Below are 15,660 nucleotides of genomic sequence, written 5' to 3' on the forward strand. Positions count from 1 at the left end.
TGGAGTTTCCTCAAAAAACTACAAATGGAACTCCCATTTGACCCTCTGATCCCACTTCTAGGAATATATCCCAGGAAACCAGAAACACCAATCAGAAAGGATATATGCACCCCTATGTTCATAGCAGCACAATTCACCATAGCTAAGATCTGGAAACAGCCTAAATGCCCATCTGTAGATGAATGGATTAGAAAACTGTGGTACATCTACACGATGGAATACTATGCTTCTGTAAAAAAGAAGGAACTCTTACCATTTGCAACAGCATGGATGGAAATAAGCCAGTCAATGAAGGAAAAATACCACATGATCTCACTCATTTCTGGATAATAAAGACCATTATAAACTTATGAACAAAAATAGATACAGAGGCAGAGCTGCCTCGAACAGACTGTCAAACTACAGCAGGAAGGCCAGGGAGGGTGGGAGGGCAGGAGGGGGGTGGGTAAGAGATCAACTAAAGGACTTGTATGCATGCATATAAGCATAACCAATGGACATAAGACACTGGGGGTAGGGGAGGCCAGGGGATTGTCAAGGGCGGGGAAAAAAAAGGAGACATATGTAATACTCTTTGTAATACTTTAAGCAATAATAATAAAAAAAGAAACATCAAAAAAAAAGAATATTTACATTAAGGTAAAATTCCCAATTCAGTTATTTTTTCTTTTTTTCATGAGTTTAATTCTTCATTAGAGGAAATTATCACATTAGGTAGGATTATATGGAACTACCTTAAGGTTAGGTATGTTTCAGAGTTTTTAAGAGCTTATATTTTAAGAGCTCAAGGGTAGGGGGACAAGGCAGTGAAAAATTGGGAAAAGACAAAGTATGTGTTTGCCTTTACTTCCAGTGTGTCTTAGATACCTCTAGACACCCAGTTTATGCAGACAGTTCCCTAATGGCCTAGGATCCTCCCACAAAGTATCTCACTCAGGCCTCTGCAACCCCTTTCATAAAAATCCATTACTGATTTGTCCTATTTCTTGTTCTCTAACAAACCTACTCTTTTGAGACCAGTCCATTAATTTTTCACACATGTTTCTGTTTCCTCCCTTGTGTGTATGTATATTTGTGATTTCTCTCCTCTTCATCTTCCTTTTTCTTCTCCTTCTTATTTTTCTTTTTATATAGAACTATTATGGAGTCATGTAATCTATTTAACTTACTTACCTGGTATATAGTGGTGAAAATTTTAGGGATTTGGGAAGCTGTTGGTATTTTTTGGCAGGAAACTTTTGAAATCCTTTAACCTATCCTATATAATAAAAGACTAATATGCAAATCGACTGAATGGTGGAATGACTGGTCGCTATGATGCGCACTGGCCACCAGGAGGCAGATGCTCAATGCAGGAACTGCCCCCTGGTGGTCAGTGCGCTCCCACAGGGGGAGCGCCGCTCAGCCAGAAGCTGGGCTCACAACTGGCGAGCGCAGCAGCAGTAGTGGGAGCCTCTCCAGCTTCTGTGGCAGCGCTAAGGATGTCCAACTTCTGGCTTAGGCCCGCCCGCTCCCTGTGAGGAGCGGGCGTCAGCTATCTGTCAGACATCCCCCAAGGGCTCCTGGACTGTGAGAGGGCACAGGCCAGGCTAAGGCACCCCCGCAAGTGCATGAGTTTCGTGCACTGGGCCTCTAGTATCACATAAGTGGTCATCTAGTATTGTTTGGGCATTAGACTGGCTCTAAGCAGGGACCTTTGATTTCTCTGAGAATCCTGGAATCCATTTTTTTTTTTTAACAAAAGGAGTGTCTAACATTTTAGAATCCCAGGAACCTGCAACTCTTTAGCATGAACTTTGATGTGGATGAAATTCCTTTAGGTCTATTCCTTTCCTGCCTCAGCATTGAGAGCTCAGAAGTTGGTTGGGTCTATCTCATGCAGAGAGAGAATGGTGCTGACCAATTCTGCATATAGTGAGCTTAGTAGTCCCTCCAAAATTTATGTCCACATGGGACCTCAGAATTTGACCTTGTTTGGAAATGGGATCTCTGCATATGTAATTAGTTAAGACTAGAGGCCCGGAGCATGAAATTCGTGCAGGGGCGGGGGGGCGGGGGGGAGGGTGGTCCCTCAGCCTGGCATGCCCCCTTACCAATCCAGGACCCCTCGGGGGATGTCCAACTGCCGGTTTACGCCCCATCCTGCATAGGCAGTCGGACATCCCTCTCGTAATCCGGGACCACTGGTTCCTAACCACTTGCCTGCCTACTGGCTTGATTGCTGCCTGACTGCTCCCCTGCCAGCCTGATGGCCTTCTACTGCCCTCCCTGGCTGGCCTCATGGTCCCCAACTGCCCTCCCGGGCCCACCTGATGGCCCCCAACTGCCCTTCCTGGCCAGCCTCATGGTCCCCAACTGCCCTCTCTGCCAGCCTGATGGCCCCCACCTGCCCTCCGGCCAGCCTCATGGCCCCCAACTCCCCCCCACCACCAGCCTGATGCCCCCAACTGCCCCCCCTGCTGGCCTCATGACCCCTAACTTCCCCCTCTGTTGGCCTCATGGCTCCCAACTGCCCTCCCCTGCCGGCCTCATGACCCCCAACTGCCCTCCCCTGCTGGCCACATGGCCCCTAACCACCTCTGCCTTGGCCCCCACCACCATGGCTTTGACTGGAAGGAAGTCAGATGGTTGGAAGATGTCCGGTCTCCTGGTCTAATTAGCATATTACCCTTTTATTAGTATAGCTGAGGTTATACTAAACTAGACTGGGCCCTAAACCCAATAATTGGTGTCTTTATAAAAAGAAAAGACTAATAGAGACAGAAAAACAATGACATAGGGAAGAAGGCCATGTGAAGATAGAGGCAGAGATTGGAATAACCAAGGAACACCAGGTTTCTGGAGCTACAAGAAGCTAGGAAGAGGCAAGGAAGGATTCTTTTCCAGAGACTTCAGAGGGAGCATGGCCCTGCCAATACTTGGATTTAAGATGTCTAGCTTCCAGTACTCCGAGAGAATAAATTCCTGTTGTTTTCAGCCACCCAGCCCATAGTAATTTGTTACAGCAGCCCTAGGAAACTAATACACTGACTATTCCAGCTATCTTAGTGCCGGCACAAGACATCTGAATGAAGGAACAATTTTGGACATTTCCTCTCTAGCAAATACCATTTACAGAATAGCCAAGGGTAGACCTATGATCCCAGTAGAATGCAGCCAACCCAGCTGAGGCCCCATTCATGATGGAATAGAGAAAATGGTTCCTGTGGTGTCCCTCAAATTACTGACCCACAGAATCATGGGCATAATAAAATGGTCATTGTTTTATGCCTCTGTTTTGTTGAAAAAAGAAAACCCCACACTTTTTATTTTGAAATAATTTTATAATTATATAAAAGTTATAAAATAATATATAGAGCTCCAGTATACTTCTCATCCAGCTTTCCCTAATGTTAGCATCTTGTATAACCATAGTATAATGATCAAAACTAAGAAATTAACATTGGTATAATACTATTACTTACATTACAGACCTTAAAATTCATCAGTTTTCCCACAAATGTCCTCTTTACTTTCTAGTACCAATCTAGGATCCCATATTGCATTTAGTATCCTGTCCCCCTAGCCTTCTGCAGTCGGTGATAGTTCCTCAGTCTTTCCTTGTCTTTATGATCTTGACATGTTTGGAGAGTATTGGTCAGTTATGTTATAAAATATCTTCCAACTTAAGTTTGTCTGATATTTTCTCTTGATTCGATGGAGGTTGTGCATTTTTGGCAAGAATACCCCAGAAGTGATGTATTCTTCTTAGTCTGTCTTAATATTTCTGTCTGCACTGATATTAGTATTTCACTGTTTTTATTATTATAGCTTTGTAATGCATTTTATTAGAGCAGGTATATTGTCTTTTTCAAAAAGTTTCTTTTTGAATAACATGTTTTTCTCTCTCTGAGAGCTGTTCAGCAATGACTACATTATTTAAGAAAAAAGACTGCAAAGCACTTCAGATAAAAACTAGAGGTCCGGTGCATGAATTCATGCATGGGTGGGGCCCCTTGGCCTGGCCAGTAATCGGGGCTGATCAGGGCGTCTTGCGCAGTCCCAATCGGGATCCCAGCAGCAAGCTAACCTACCAGTTGGAGCGTCTGACCCCTGGTGGTCACTGCGCATCACAGTGACTGGTTGATCGGTCGGACACTTAGCATATTAGGCTTTTATATATATAGATGCTTTTTTACTAACTTAAATGTCTAAAGACTTGTATGAAGATAATCTGTCTCGAAAAGTTAAACTTCTTATATTTGCTTTCATGTCTGTCTGTAATTCACCTTCATAGAACTGATTCTCCACCCCTATTCCAAATAAAAAACATGGACAATGTCAGGAATGAGGTTCTGGATGCTATAGCATTTTAGTGTATGTCCCCCCAAAATGTATGCACACTTTTAACAACTGATAGCTCAATTGATGTTCCTTTCTTTTTAGATTTAACCCATTGGGATGAATAATTATTCAAAGTGTGTATACTTTTTTCAGCGAAACACAGTATTTTAGAAAGTAGAGCTAATGGATGAGGCAATAAATGAAAGGATCAATGGTGGCCTTTTGGCTTTAACCTTTTCAGTTAGAGTTCACTACCAAGTGAACTTTTGGCCTGGGAGGGCAAAACTTTTGCCCTTTCTTCAAAATTAAGTCAGAACATCAAATACATTAATTTTTAAAGATCATGACATGTATATTTGCCTTAAATCTGTAGAGCTCACTGTTGTATCTCTGGAGTCACATGACTGCTATAGGCCCTATAGATAGTTACACTCATGTTAGATTAGTACTAATGTTCTAACATGGAAATTAGGTGGATTTAATAAGCTGAAAGCTGGAGTTTGAGTTTCAATTTTTAGATTTTGAATTCTTAGTTATTACATATTGGCAAAGCAGATAAGATTAATGAGATTTATGTTTACCTTCATTTCATTTAAATTATATGTATTATTTATAAGGTTTATAAAATTGCTTATTATGTATTGGTGAAGCAGATAAGATACATAAGTAGGGTTGATATACAAGAAATGGGAATAAAAGACAGTGAGGTAAACCAAATGTTGCCATCCATTTTGATTAGCTCACACTAGACCAGTTCACCAAAATGAAGAGACAATTTTATTGTATTACTGTTTCTTCAGGCTTATGATGCAAACAGAAAAACAGAAATCTCTTGCCCTGTGTCTCTCCATGAATGCTTTTTTTAAATCAGGCAAGAGCAGAGTTCTTATATGTTGTCCAGTAGATGGCAGCATCTGGTTAAAATGCATTCTACTTTGAAGAAGTCACTTGTAGATGTTAGAGCCAGATGTTTTTGGACTTGAACTTTAACACACATGTATAAACATACCCAAATCTACTTTCTACTTTTATTCTTATTTTTTTCCCTTTAAAAAAGTGAGAAATTCTTAGGATGAGTATTCTTCTTTCTCTCTTTCAGTCATTCCTTAATTTTTTATTTAAGAGTAACTTGACAGACTTTGGACTAGTGTCAGAATGGCACTTCCAACCTGTTTTCCAGCCCCTACAGCACAACATACATCCTAGTCCCCTTCTCACATCACAAATAGCCAATAGCAAAGAAAAGAAAAAAAAGAAATTTGTATTTGCTGTTGAGTTATTTAATTTTATTTATAGGCCCTGAACACAAATGAGGACTGACTCCAAGAGAAAGATCAAAGCCAAACTAAATTTATTTATTTTTTATCATATTTTGACTTTATAACACAGAGTTAATAACCTCAAGTTTACTGAGATTTTGAAGTAGACAATTTTAGCACTTCTAGAGATTTTGGAAATATTTTAAAAGTCTATCCCACCCCATTTTTGAGGGATCACTTTTAAGTTTTTCTAGAGAATGTTGTGAAAATCAAAACTTTTCATGAATTTCCCTTCATTTTTAGCATTTATCTCATGGACAGATAGAATTTGATACTCTGAGACAGATACATCCAGTGATAGGATGTTTGTTATTGGTGTTTTTCATAGAGGTTATACTCTTTTGTCTTTGTGGCCTCTTGTGTTTCCAAATTTATAAGTGTGTGTAAAGACACAACATCAACATGTTAATTAATCCTGCCTCTCAAAAATCTGTTAATACCTCTTTTGAAGTGCTTTTCTGTGAAATTCAGGTATGTGATACTCCTGCTGCTTTTGGATGTTAAGATTAAATATTCCAAGAAAATCTGGTAGTCTCTTTCTGCTCTGATTTGCAGAGGACTGAGGGAGAAAATTATATAACCGTGCAAACACACCTAAGGAAGTTTGGGTTTTAACCTCTGTTGGATTCTCAGTCCTGCCTAGCAATTTCTTTTGCAGTCCCCAAAGTAGCTATTCCAAATAGTTACTATGCATTTAACCTCCTATTCTCTTTTGCAAGCTCTTCTCTCTGGAAGTCTTACTGTCCAGAGAAAATGGATCAAGTAGGTGGGAATCCTTTCCATATTCTTCCTTTTTGTCCCTAAACTGCACTCTGATTGTGCTCTTCCACCTCCCTTAGATGCTCTTCTAGAAGGTGAAAGTCAATAACATCTCATTCTTTTCACCCTGCCCCTGACTCCTGATCCATGAATCACTCAGTCTCTCACCTGGAGCTTCACCCTCTCTCCTTTCTGGCTTCTTCTCTTCAGTTTACCATACTTAAGTCTTCTGATCCTAAAAACAGAATCAAAGAGCCATCAAATCAATGGAACATACATATGAAACCTCCCCGCTCAGTTCTTCATCCTACTCCCAAACATACCATTCAATTTTCTTCCTCTCCTTAAAGGTCAGACTTCTCAAAAGAACTTACTGGTGCTCCTTGGTCAACTTCCAACATCTTAATTTCTCAGTGTTATGTATTTTCTCCTATACTTTATCAGTGGTCTTCCTAAATTCTCAATCTAGTGACACACTTTGAATATTTTTAACTTGTATTCTTTATTGTTTAAAGTATTACATATGTCTCCTTTTCCCCCCATTGACCTCTCCCCGGCTGCTCCCACCTCCCAGCATATGCCCTCAGCCCCCTACTGTCTGTCCATTGGTTATGCTTATATGCATGCATACAAGTCCTATGGTTGATCCCTTACCCCCACTCCTACCCTCCCCTTCCTTCCTTCTGAGGTTTTGAAGGTCTGTTCAATGCTTCTCTGTCTCTGGATCTATTTTTATTCATCAGTTTATGTTGTTCATTATATTCCACAAATGAGTGAGATCATGTGATATTTATCTTTCTCTGACTGGCTTATTTCACTTAGCATAATGCTCTCCAGTTCCATCCATGCTGTTCCCTTCCTTCTTTCTTCCTTCTTGTGTTGTGTTGTCTTCCTTCCTTCCTTCCTTCCTTCCTTCCTTCCTTCCTTCCTTCCTTCCTTCCTTCCTTCCTTCCTTTTCTTTCTTTCTTTTCATTTTTTTAAATATATTTTATTGATTTTTTACAGAGAGGAAGGGAGAGAGATAGAGAGTTAGAAACATCGATGAGAGAGAAACATCGATCAGCTGCCTCCTGCACATCTCCTACTGGGGATATGCCCGCAACCCAGGTACATGCCCTTGACCGGAATTGAACCCGGGACCTTTCAGTCCGCAGGCCGACGCTCTATCCACTGAGCCAAACCGGTTTCGGCTCTTTGTTTTTATAGCGGTATAGTATTCCACTGTGTAGATGTACCACAGTTTTCTAATCCACTCATCTACTGATGGTCACTTAGGCTGTTTCCAAATCTTAGCTATTGTAAATTGTGCCGCTATGAACATAGGGATGCATATATCCTTTCTGATTGTTTTTCTGTTTTCTTGGGATATATTCCTAGAAGTGGGATTAATGGGTCAAATAGAAGTTCCATTTTTAATTTTTTGAGGAAACACCATACCATTTTCCACAGTGGCTGCACCAGTCTGCATTCTCACCAGCAGTGCAAGAAGGTTCCTTTTTCTCCACATCCTCTCCAGCACTTGTTGTTGTTGATTTGTTGATGATAGCCATTCTGACAGGTGTGAAATGATACTTCCTTGTTGTTTTGATTTGCATTTCTCAGATGATTAGTGACTTTGAGCATGTTTTCATATGTCTCTTGGCCTACTGGTATGTCCTCTTTTGAAAAGTGTCTATTTAGGTCCTTTACCCATTTTTCGATTGGATTGTTTATCTTCCTTTTGTTATATGAGTTCCCTATAAATTTTGGAGATTAAACCCTTATCGGAGATAACATTGGCAAATATGTTCTCCCATGCAGTGGGCTTTCTTGTTGTTTTGTTGATGGTTTCTTTTACAGTGCAGAAGCTTTTAATTTTGATGTAATCCCATTTGTTTATTTTCTCCTTAGTTTCCATTGCTCTTGGAGCTGTATTGGTAAAGATATTGCTATGACAAATGTCTGCTATTTTGCTCCTATAGCTTCTTCTAAGATTTTATGGTTTCCTGCCTTACATTTCAGTTCTTTATCCATTTTGAGTTTATTTTTGTGTATGGTATAAGTTGGTGGTCTAGTTTCATTTTTGGTATGTATCTGTCCAATTTTCCCAACACCATTTATTGAAGAGACTGTCTTGATTCCATTATATATTCTTTTTTTTAAAAAATATATTTTATTGATTTTTTACAGAGAGGAGGGGAGAGGGATAGAGAGTTAGAAACATCGATCAGCTGTCTCTTGCACGCCCCCTACTGGGGATGTGCCCACAACCAAGGTACATGCCCTTGACCGGAATCGAACCTGGGACCCTTGAGTCCTCAGGCCAACGCTCTATCCGCTGAGCCAAACCAGTCAGGGCTCCATTATATATTCTTGCCTCCTTTGTCAAATATTAATTGAGCATAATGGCTTGGGTCGATTTCTGGGTTCTCTGTTTTGTTTCATTGGTCTATATGTCGGTTCTTGTGCCAGTAACAGGCAATTTTGAGAACAGTGGCTTTGTAATATAGCTTGATACCTGATATTGTGATCCCTCCAACTTTTCAGGATTGCTGCGGCTACTTGGAGCCTTTTTTTTCATTCCATATGAATTTTTGGAGAATTTGTTCTAGGTGTATGAAATATGCTGTTGGTATTTTAATGGGGATTGCATTGAATCTATAGATTGCTTTGGGTAGTATGGACATTTTTTTTAAATTTTTTTCTTTATCGATTAAGGTATTACATATGTGTCCTTATCCCCCCTTCTTCCACCCCCTGCCCCACACCCATTCATGCATCACTCCCCTGGTGTCTGTGTCCATTAGTTAGGCTTATATGCATGCACACAAGTCCTTTGGTTGATCTATCCCCCTAATCCCCACCCTCCGCTACCTTCCCTCTGAGGTTTGATGGTCTGATTGATGCTTCTCTGTCTCTGGATCTACTTTTGTTCATCAGTTTATGTTGTTTATTATATTCCACAAATGAGTGAGATCATGTGATATTTATCTTTCTCTGACTGGCTTATTTCGCTTAGCATAATGCTCTCTAGTTCTATCCATGCTGTTGCAAATGGTAAGAATTCCTTCTTTTTTTACCGCAGCGTAGTATTCCATTGTGTAGATGTACCAGAGTTTTTAATCCACTCATCTGCTGTTGGGCACTTAGGCTGTTTCCAGATTTTAGCTATGGTAAATTGTGCCACTGTGAACATAGGGGTGCATATATCCTTTCTGATTGGTGTTTCTGTTTTCTTGAGATATATTTCTATAAGTGGGATCGCTGTGTCAAATGGGAGTTTCATTTTTAATTTTTTGAGGGAACTCCATACTATTCTCCACAGTAGCTGCACCAGTCTGCATTTCCACCAGCAGTGCAAGAGGGTTCCTTTTTCTCAGCATCCTCGCCAGCACTTGTCATTTGTTGTTTTGTTGATGATAGCCATTCTGACAGGTATGAGATGGTACTGCACTGTCATTTTGATTTGCATTTCTTGGATGATTAGTGACTTTGAACATTTTTCATATGTCATTTGGACTTCCTTATGTCTTCTTTTGAAAAGTATCTATTTAGGCCTGTTGCCCATTTTTTGATTGGGTTGTTTATCTTCCTTTTGTTAAGTTATATGAGTTCCCTATAAATTTTGGAGATTAAACCCTTATTGGTGATAACATTGGCAAATATGTTCTCCCATGCAGTGGGCTTTCTTGTTGTTTTGTTGATGGTTTCTTTTGCTGTGCAGAGCTTTTTATTTTGATGTGGTCCTATTTGTTTATTTTCTCTTTAGTTTCCTTTGCCCAAGGACAGGGGTGGGCAACCCCTGGCACGCGTGCCAAACATGGCTCACCAGTAACTTTTGCTGGCACATGAAACCCTCTCTTATAATCTTCCATTTACAATTTTTTTCTTAATATCGACTTTTTATTTTTCAGATAAATTCAGTATAGGTGCATCTTAGATAAATAAATCATTTTACATAACAAGTTATCTTAAAGACCATAGACATGGATTGATGAGAGAGGGAAAGAGCAATTTCTATCTCTGTGCCTTAACTCTCCATGCCTTCCTAGATCCGACCAGTGTTTTGGTTTCATCCACATATGCTTGTGAATCTTTGTTCTCCGTGATGAATTTTGTTAAGTCTCATAATAGGAGTAGCCTGACGGATGAAAGTAGTAGCTTGTGCATATCTCTGAAGGTCATGAAATATAAACCTGATGTAAAATCTCTGTCATCAGTGATGCAGCAGCTTTTTAAAAGTCCCACTGATAATATCAAACAGAGTTATAAAGTTTTCTGTTGGACTATCAGTGTACATGTATACATTACAAAATAAATGTATTTTTTCATCATCATATACTGTGTTTTTGTCGCTTGAATGAATTTTATTATTTCTTTAAGGTTCTTCACATACGTACACCTTAAGAGATATCAAGTGGGCATAACATGTTCTCAAAAAATTAGGGTTGGCACGCAGAAGAATTTTGAGTCAGAGATTTTGCTGGTTTTGGCACGCACTCACAAAAAGGTTGCCCACCCCTGCCCTAGGAGTTGTATCAGTGAAGAAATTGCTTCGGCATATGTCTGAAATTTTGCTGCCTGTGGTTTTCTCTAGTATTTTTATGGTTTCCTGTCTTATGTTTAAGTCCTTTATCCATTTTGAGTTTAGTTTTGTGTATGGTATAAGTTGGTGGTCTAGTTTCATTTTTTGGTATGTATCTGTCTAATTTTCCCAATACCATTTATTGAAGAGACTATCTTTTTTTAAAAAAAATATATTTTATTGATTTTTCACAGAGAGGAAGGGAGAGAGATAGAGAGTTAGAAACATCGAAGAGAGAGAAACATCGATCAGCTGCCTCCTGCACATCTCCCACTGGGAATGTGCCCGCAACCCAGGTACATGCCCTTGACCGGAATCGAACCTGGGACCTTTCAGTCCGCAGGCCGACGCTCTATCCACTGAGCCAAACCGGTTTTGGCTGAAGAGACTATCTTGACTCCATTGTATGTTCTTGCCTCCTCTGTCAAATATTAATTGAGCATAGTGGTTTGGGTCGATTTCTGGGTTCTCTATTCTATTCCATTGATCTATATGTCTGTTCTTGTGCCAGTACCAGGCAGTTTTGAGAACAGTGGCTTTGTAATACAGCTTAATATCTAGTATTGAGATCCCTCCTACTTTGTTCTTCTTTCTCAGGATTGCTGCAGCTATTTGGGGTCTTTTTTTTATTCCAGATGAATTTTTGGAGAGTTCGTTCTAGGTCTGTGAAATATGCCGTTGGTATTTTAATTGGGAGTGCATTGAATTTATAGCTTGCTTTGGGTAGTATGGACATTTTAATGATGTTGATTCTACCAATCCATGAACATGGTATGTTCTTCCATTTGTTTATTCTTCCTCTATCTCTTTTTTCAACGTCCTGTAGTTTTCCAAGTACAGGTCTTTTACCTCCTTAGTTAAGTTTATTCCTAGTTATCTTAAATTTTTTGGTGCAATGGTAAATGGTTTTTTTTTTTTTGTTTTGTTTGTTTTTTTAGTTTCTCTTTCTGTGAGTTCATTATTGGTTTATAAAAAGCCATAGATTTTTGGGTGTTAATTTTGTATCCTGTTGCTGAATGCATTTATTAAGTCTAGTAGTTTTTTGATGGAGTCTTCAGGGTTTTCTATGTACAAAATCATGCCTTCTGTGAATAATGGCAGTTTTACTTCTTTTCTAATTCGGATACCTTTTATTTCTTTTTCTTGTCTTATCACTATGGCTACTACTTCCAGTACTATGTCAAACAGGAGTGGTGAAAGTGGGCATCCTTGTCTTGTTCCTGTTATTAGGGGAAATGGTTTTAGTTTTTGTCCACTGAGTATGTTGTTGGCTGTAGGTTTGTCATATAAGGCTTTTATTATGTTGAGGTATGATCCCTCTATTTCCACCTTGCTGAGAGTTTTTATCAAGAAAGAGTGTTGAATTTTTGTTGAATCCTTTTTTCTGCATCAATTGATATGATTATGTGATTTTTTCCCTCTCAATTTGTTTAAGTGATGTATAACATTTATTGATTTGCAGATATGGTACCTGCCTTGCATTCCTGAAATAAATCCCTCTTGATCATGGTGTCTGATCTTTCTAATGTAATGCTGGATCTGATTTGCTAGAATTTTGTTGAGGATTTTAGCATCTCTGTTCATCAGGGATATTGGCCTATAACTCTCTTTCTTTGCAGTGTCTTTATCTGGTTTTGGGATTAGGGTAATGCTGGCTTCATTGAAAGAGCTTGGAAGTATGCCTTCCTCTTGAATTTTTTGGAATAATCTGAGAAGGGTAGGTTTTAGGTCTTCTCTGAATGTTTGGTAAAACTCCCCTGTGAAGCTGTCCAGATCAGGGCTTTTGTTTGATGAAAGTTTTTTGATTATTGCTTCAATTTCTTCCATAATTATAGGCCTATTCAGATTTTTTGATTCTTCCTGATTGAGTTTTGGAAGATTGTATTTTTCTAGGAATATGTCCATTTCGTCTAGGTTGTTCATTTTGTTGGAATAGAGTTGTTCATAGTATTTTTTTTTTTTACAATCCTTTGTATATCTGTGGGGCCTGTTATTTCGCCTCTTACCTTTGTTTCTTTTCTTGATACCATTTTTGCTCTCTTTTCTCTTTCCTAATTCTCTCTCTCTGGTGTTCACTTTTATTGGAGTTATTGGTGTTCTTTTCAATAATTATAACAATTATTCATATTCTGAGAACTTTAAAAGGATTCAGTGTTGAAATTTATTGAATGCATTTCAATACCTATTTAAATTATCCTAAAGTTTTTCTTACTTGACAAACTTATTTAATTTTTTAAAATTAATAGATTTAAATACTTAATGAATCTTTTATTCCTGGGTCAATATTTCTTGGTTATGGAGAATTCTTCTTTTAATTCAGTACCACATTTGAATGGCTGATTTATTCAGAATTTTTGCATCTACATTTATAAGTGAGCTAAGCTGTGTGTATTGACATATTATTAACTTAAGTCTATACTTGATTCAGACATTTAGTTTTTACCTAGTGTCCTTTTCCTGTTCCATGATCTCATCCCGGATACCATATTTCATTTACTCCTCATGTCTCCTTAGGCGCCTCTTACTATGTGCTTTCTCAGTCTTTCCTTGTTTTTGATGACCTTGGTAGTTTTGAGGAGGACTGGCCAGGTATTTTGTAGAATTTCCAGCAATTGGGATTTGTCATGTTCTTCTCATGATTTGACTAGGGTTGTATGTTCTTGGAAGACCAAAGAGTGAAAGTGCATTTCCATTACATCACATCATCCTATCAACATAATTTATAACCATTGATGTTAACTTCGGTCAGCTGGCTGAGGAAGTATTTGTCAGATTTCTTCATTGTAAAGTTCCTCTATTTTTACCCCCTTTCCATACTGCCCTCTTTGGAAAGAAGTAACTATGCTCAGATCATACCTAAGAAGTTGGGAGTTGAGCTTTACCTCCTTGAAGGCAGAGTATTCACATACATTATTTTGAATTATTCTGCAAGGGGGATTTGTGTATTCTTTCTGCTTATTTATTTATATCAGTATAGACTAATGGATATTTATTGTATACTTTGTGTTATAATCCTATAGCACATTATTTTGTTGCTCAAAATTTTTCCAGCTTTGGCCATTGGGAGCTCTTTCAGTTGACTCCTATGTCTCTTAGATATACCCCCATCATTTGAGTTTTGTTTTGTTGTGGTTGTTGAGCACTTTCTTACTTTCTGGCATTAGAAGATGCTCCAGAGTCATTTGCTATATATCTTAACTGAGTCCTAGATTTAGCCATTTTTCCAAGGAACCCTGGTTCCTCTGATTGAAAAATATTGGAAACCAAGATTTGGATGTTAGGTGTGCTTGTCAGGGAGTTGTTAATTCTAGGCCCTCCAAGAAAGGAAATATTTATCTGCATAATAACCTATCTATACATATTTCTATTTGTAACCATCTGTATCTATATTAAGATAAAAATTAGTCCATACTGATGTTTCTGATCTTATTACCAAATAGATCATTCTAGCCTTTTCCCCTTGTTCTTCTGTAACCTTCATTCCAACAGGGAGAAATCTGGCTCTCACCATTGGCCACCTCTTGACTTAATTGTTCAATTCCACCATATATGTTTTTCTCATGATTTGATATCAAAATTATGTATACAATTCCTTATTTATTTTATGTGTATTAAACAAATGATTTTTAAAAATCAATAGATCCTTCTCGCTGTAAGCATGAAGACACAGTTTTCTCAGTGTTTCATACTCAAGTACCTCCAGAAGAATATGAAAACCAAATGCAGAATGCCAATCAAGGTATGCTTGAATTTGTGTGATTTTTTTTTACATATCGTCACAGAAAAGTACTAGCTATATACAGAAATATCCACAGACTAGAGGCCCGGTGCACAAAAATTTGTGCACTCGGGGGGGGGGGAAGGGAGGGGTCCCTCAGCCTGGCCTGTGCCCTCTCGCAGTCTGGGACCCCTCGGGAGATAACGCCCTGCTGGTTTAGGCCTGCTCCCTGGTGGCAGGGGGCAGGCCCAATCCCTAGGTGCAGCCCCTGATCGGGCTCAGAGCAGGGCCGATTGGGGAGTTGGGGCGCTGCCCCCTGTCATTCACAGAGCAGGGTGGATTGGGAGGTTGAGATGCCACCCTCAGTCATGCTCAGGGTAGGGCCGATTGGGGGGTTGGGGCACCGCCCCCGGTCACACTCAAGGCAGGGTCGATGGGGAGGTTGTGGCGCCATACCCTGTCACGCACAGAGCAGGGCCTTGCAGCTCCGCTGATCCCGGTGCTGGGAGGCATATTACCCTTTTACTATATAGGATAGAGGCCTGGTGCATGGGTGGGGCTGGCTGATTTGCCCTGAAGGGTGTCCTGGATCAGGGTGGGGGTCCCCACTGGGGTGCCTGGCCAGCCTGGGTGAGGGGCTGATGGCTGTTTGCAGCTGGTCACACACCCTTCAGGGTGGTGGTCCCCACTGGGGTGCATGGCCAGTCTGGATGAGGGGCTGAGGGCTGTTTTCAGGCTGGCGGGTGACTGAAGCTCCCAACTGCTCCTTTTTTGCTTTTTTTTTTTTATTCTGGGCCAGCTTTAGCTCTGAGGCTCCAGCTCTGAGATCCCGGCTCGCTGAAAGTAGGTTTCTGGGGTTTTGTTTAGCTTCTATATTTGTTACAATGTTTCAAACTGTAGGCTCAGAGGCCGGCAAGGCAGGCGGGGAATGTTGGTTTCCTCCGTCACTGAAGCAAGCAAGCCTCATGTTAGTTTCA

General features: G+C 39.8%; 1 protein-coding gene across 1 annotated transcript in view; it reads left to right on the forward strand.

The window, feature by feature from the left end:
• The window catches only part of FSIP1 (fibrous sheath interacting protein 1), a 195,083-nt gene that overhangs the window by 15,918 nt on the left and 163,505 nt on the right, over nucleotides 1–15,660 (forward strand). Inside the window, exon 6 of the mRNA XM_059673244.1 lies at nucleotides 14,606–14,704. Coding sequence (XP_059529227.1) covers nucleotides 14,606–14,704 — 99 coding nt within the window. The remainder of the gene's footprint in view (nucleotides 1–14,605; nucleotides 14,705–15,660) is intronic.

Source organism: Myotis daubentonii, chromosome 1 (genome assembly GCF_963259705.1).
Source record: "Myotis daubentonii chromosome 1, mMyoDau2.1, whole genome shotgun sequence".
Lineage (NCBI taxonomy): Eukaryota > Metazoa > Chordata > Mammalia > Chiroptera > Vespertilionidae > Myotis > Myotis daubentonii.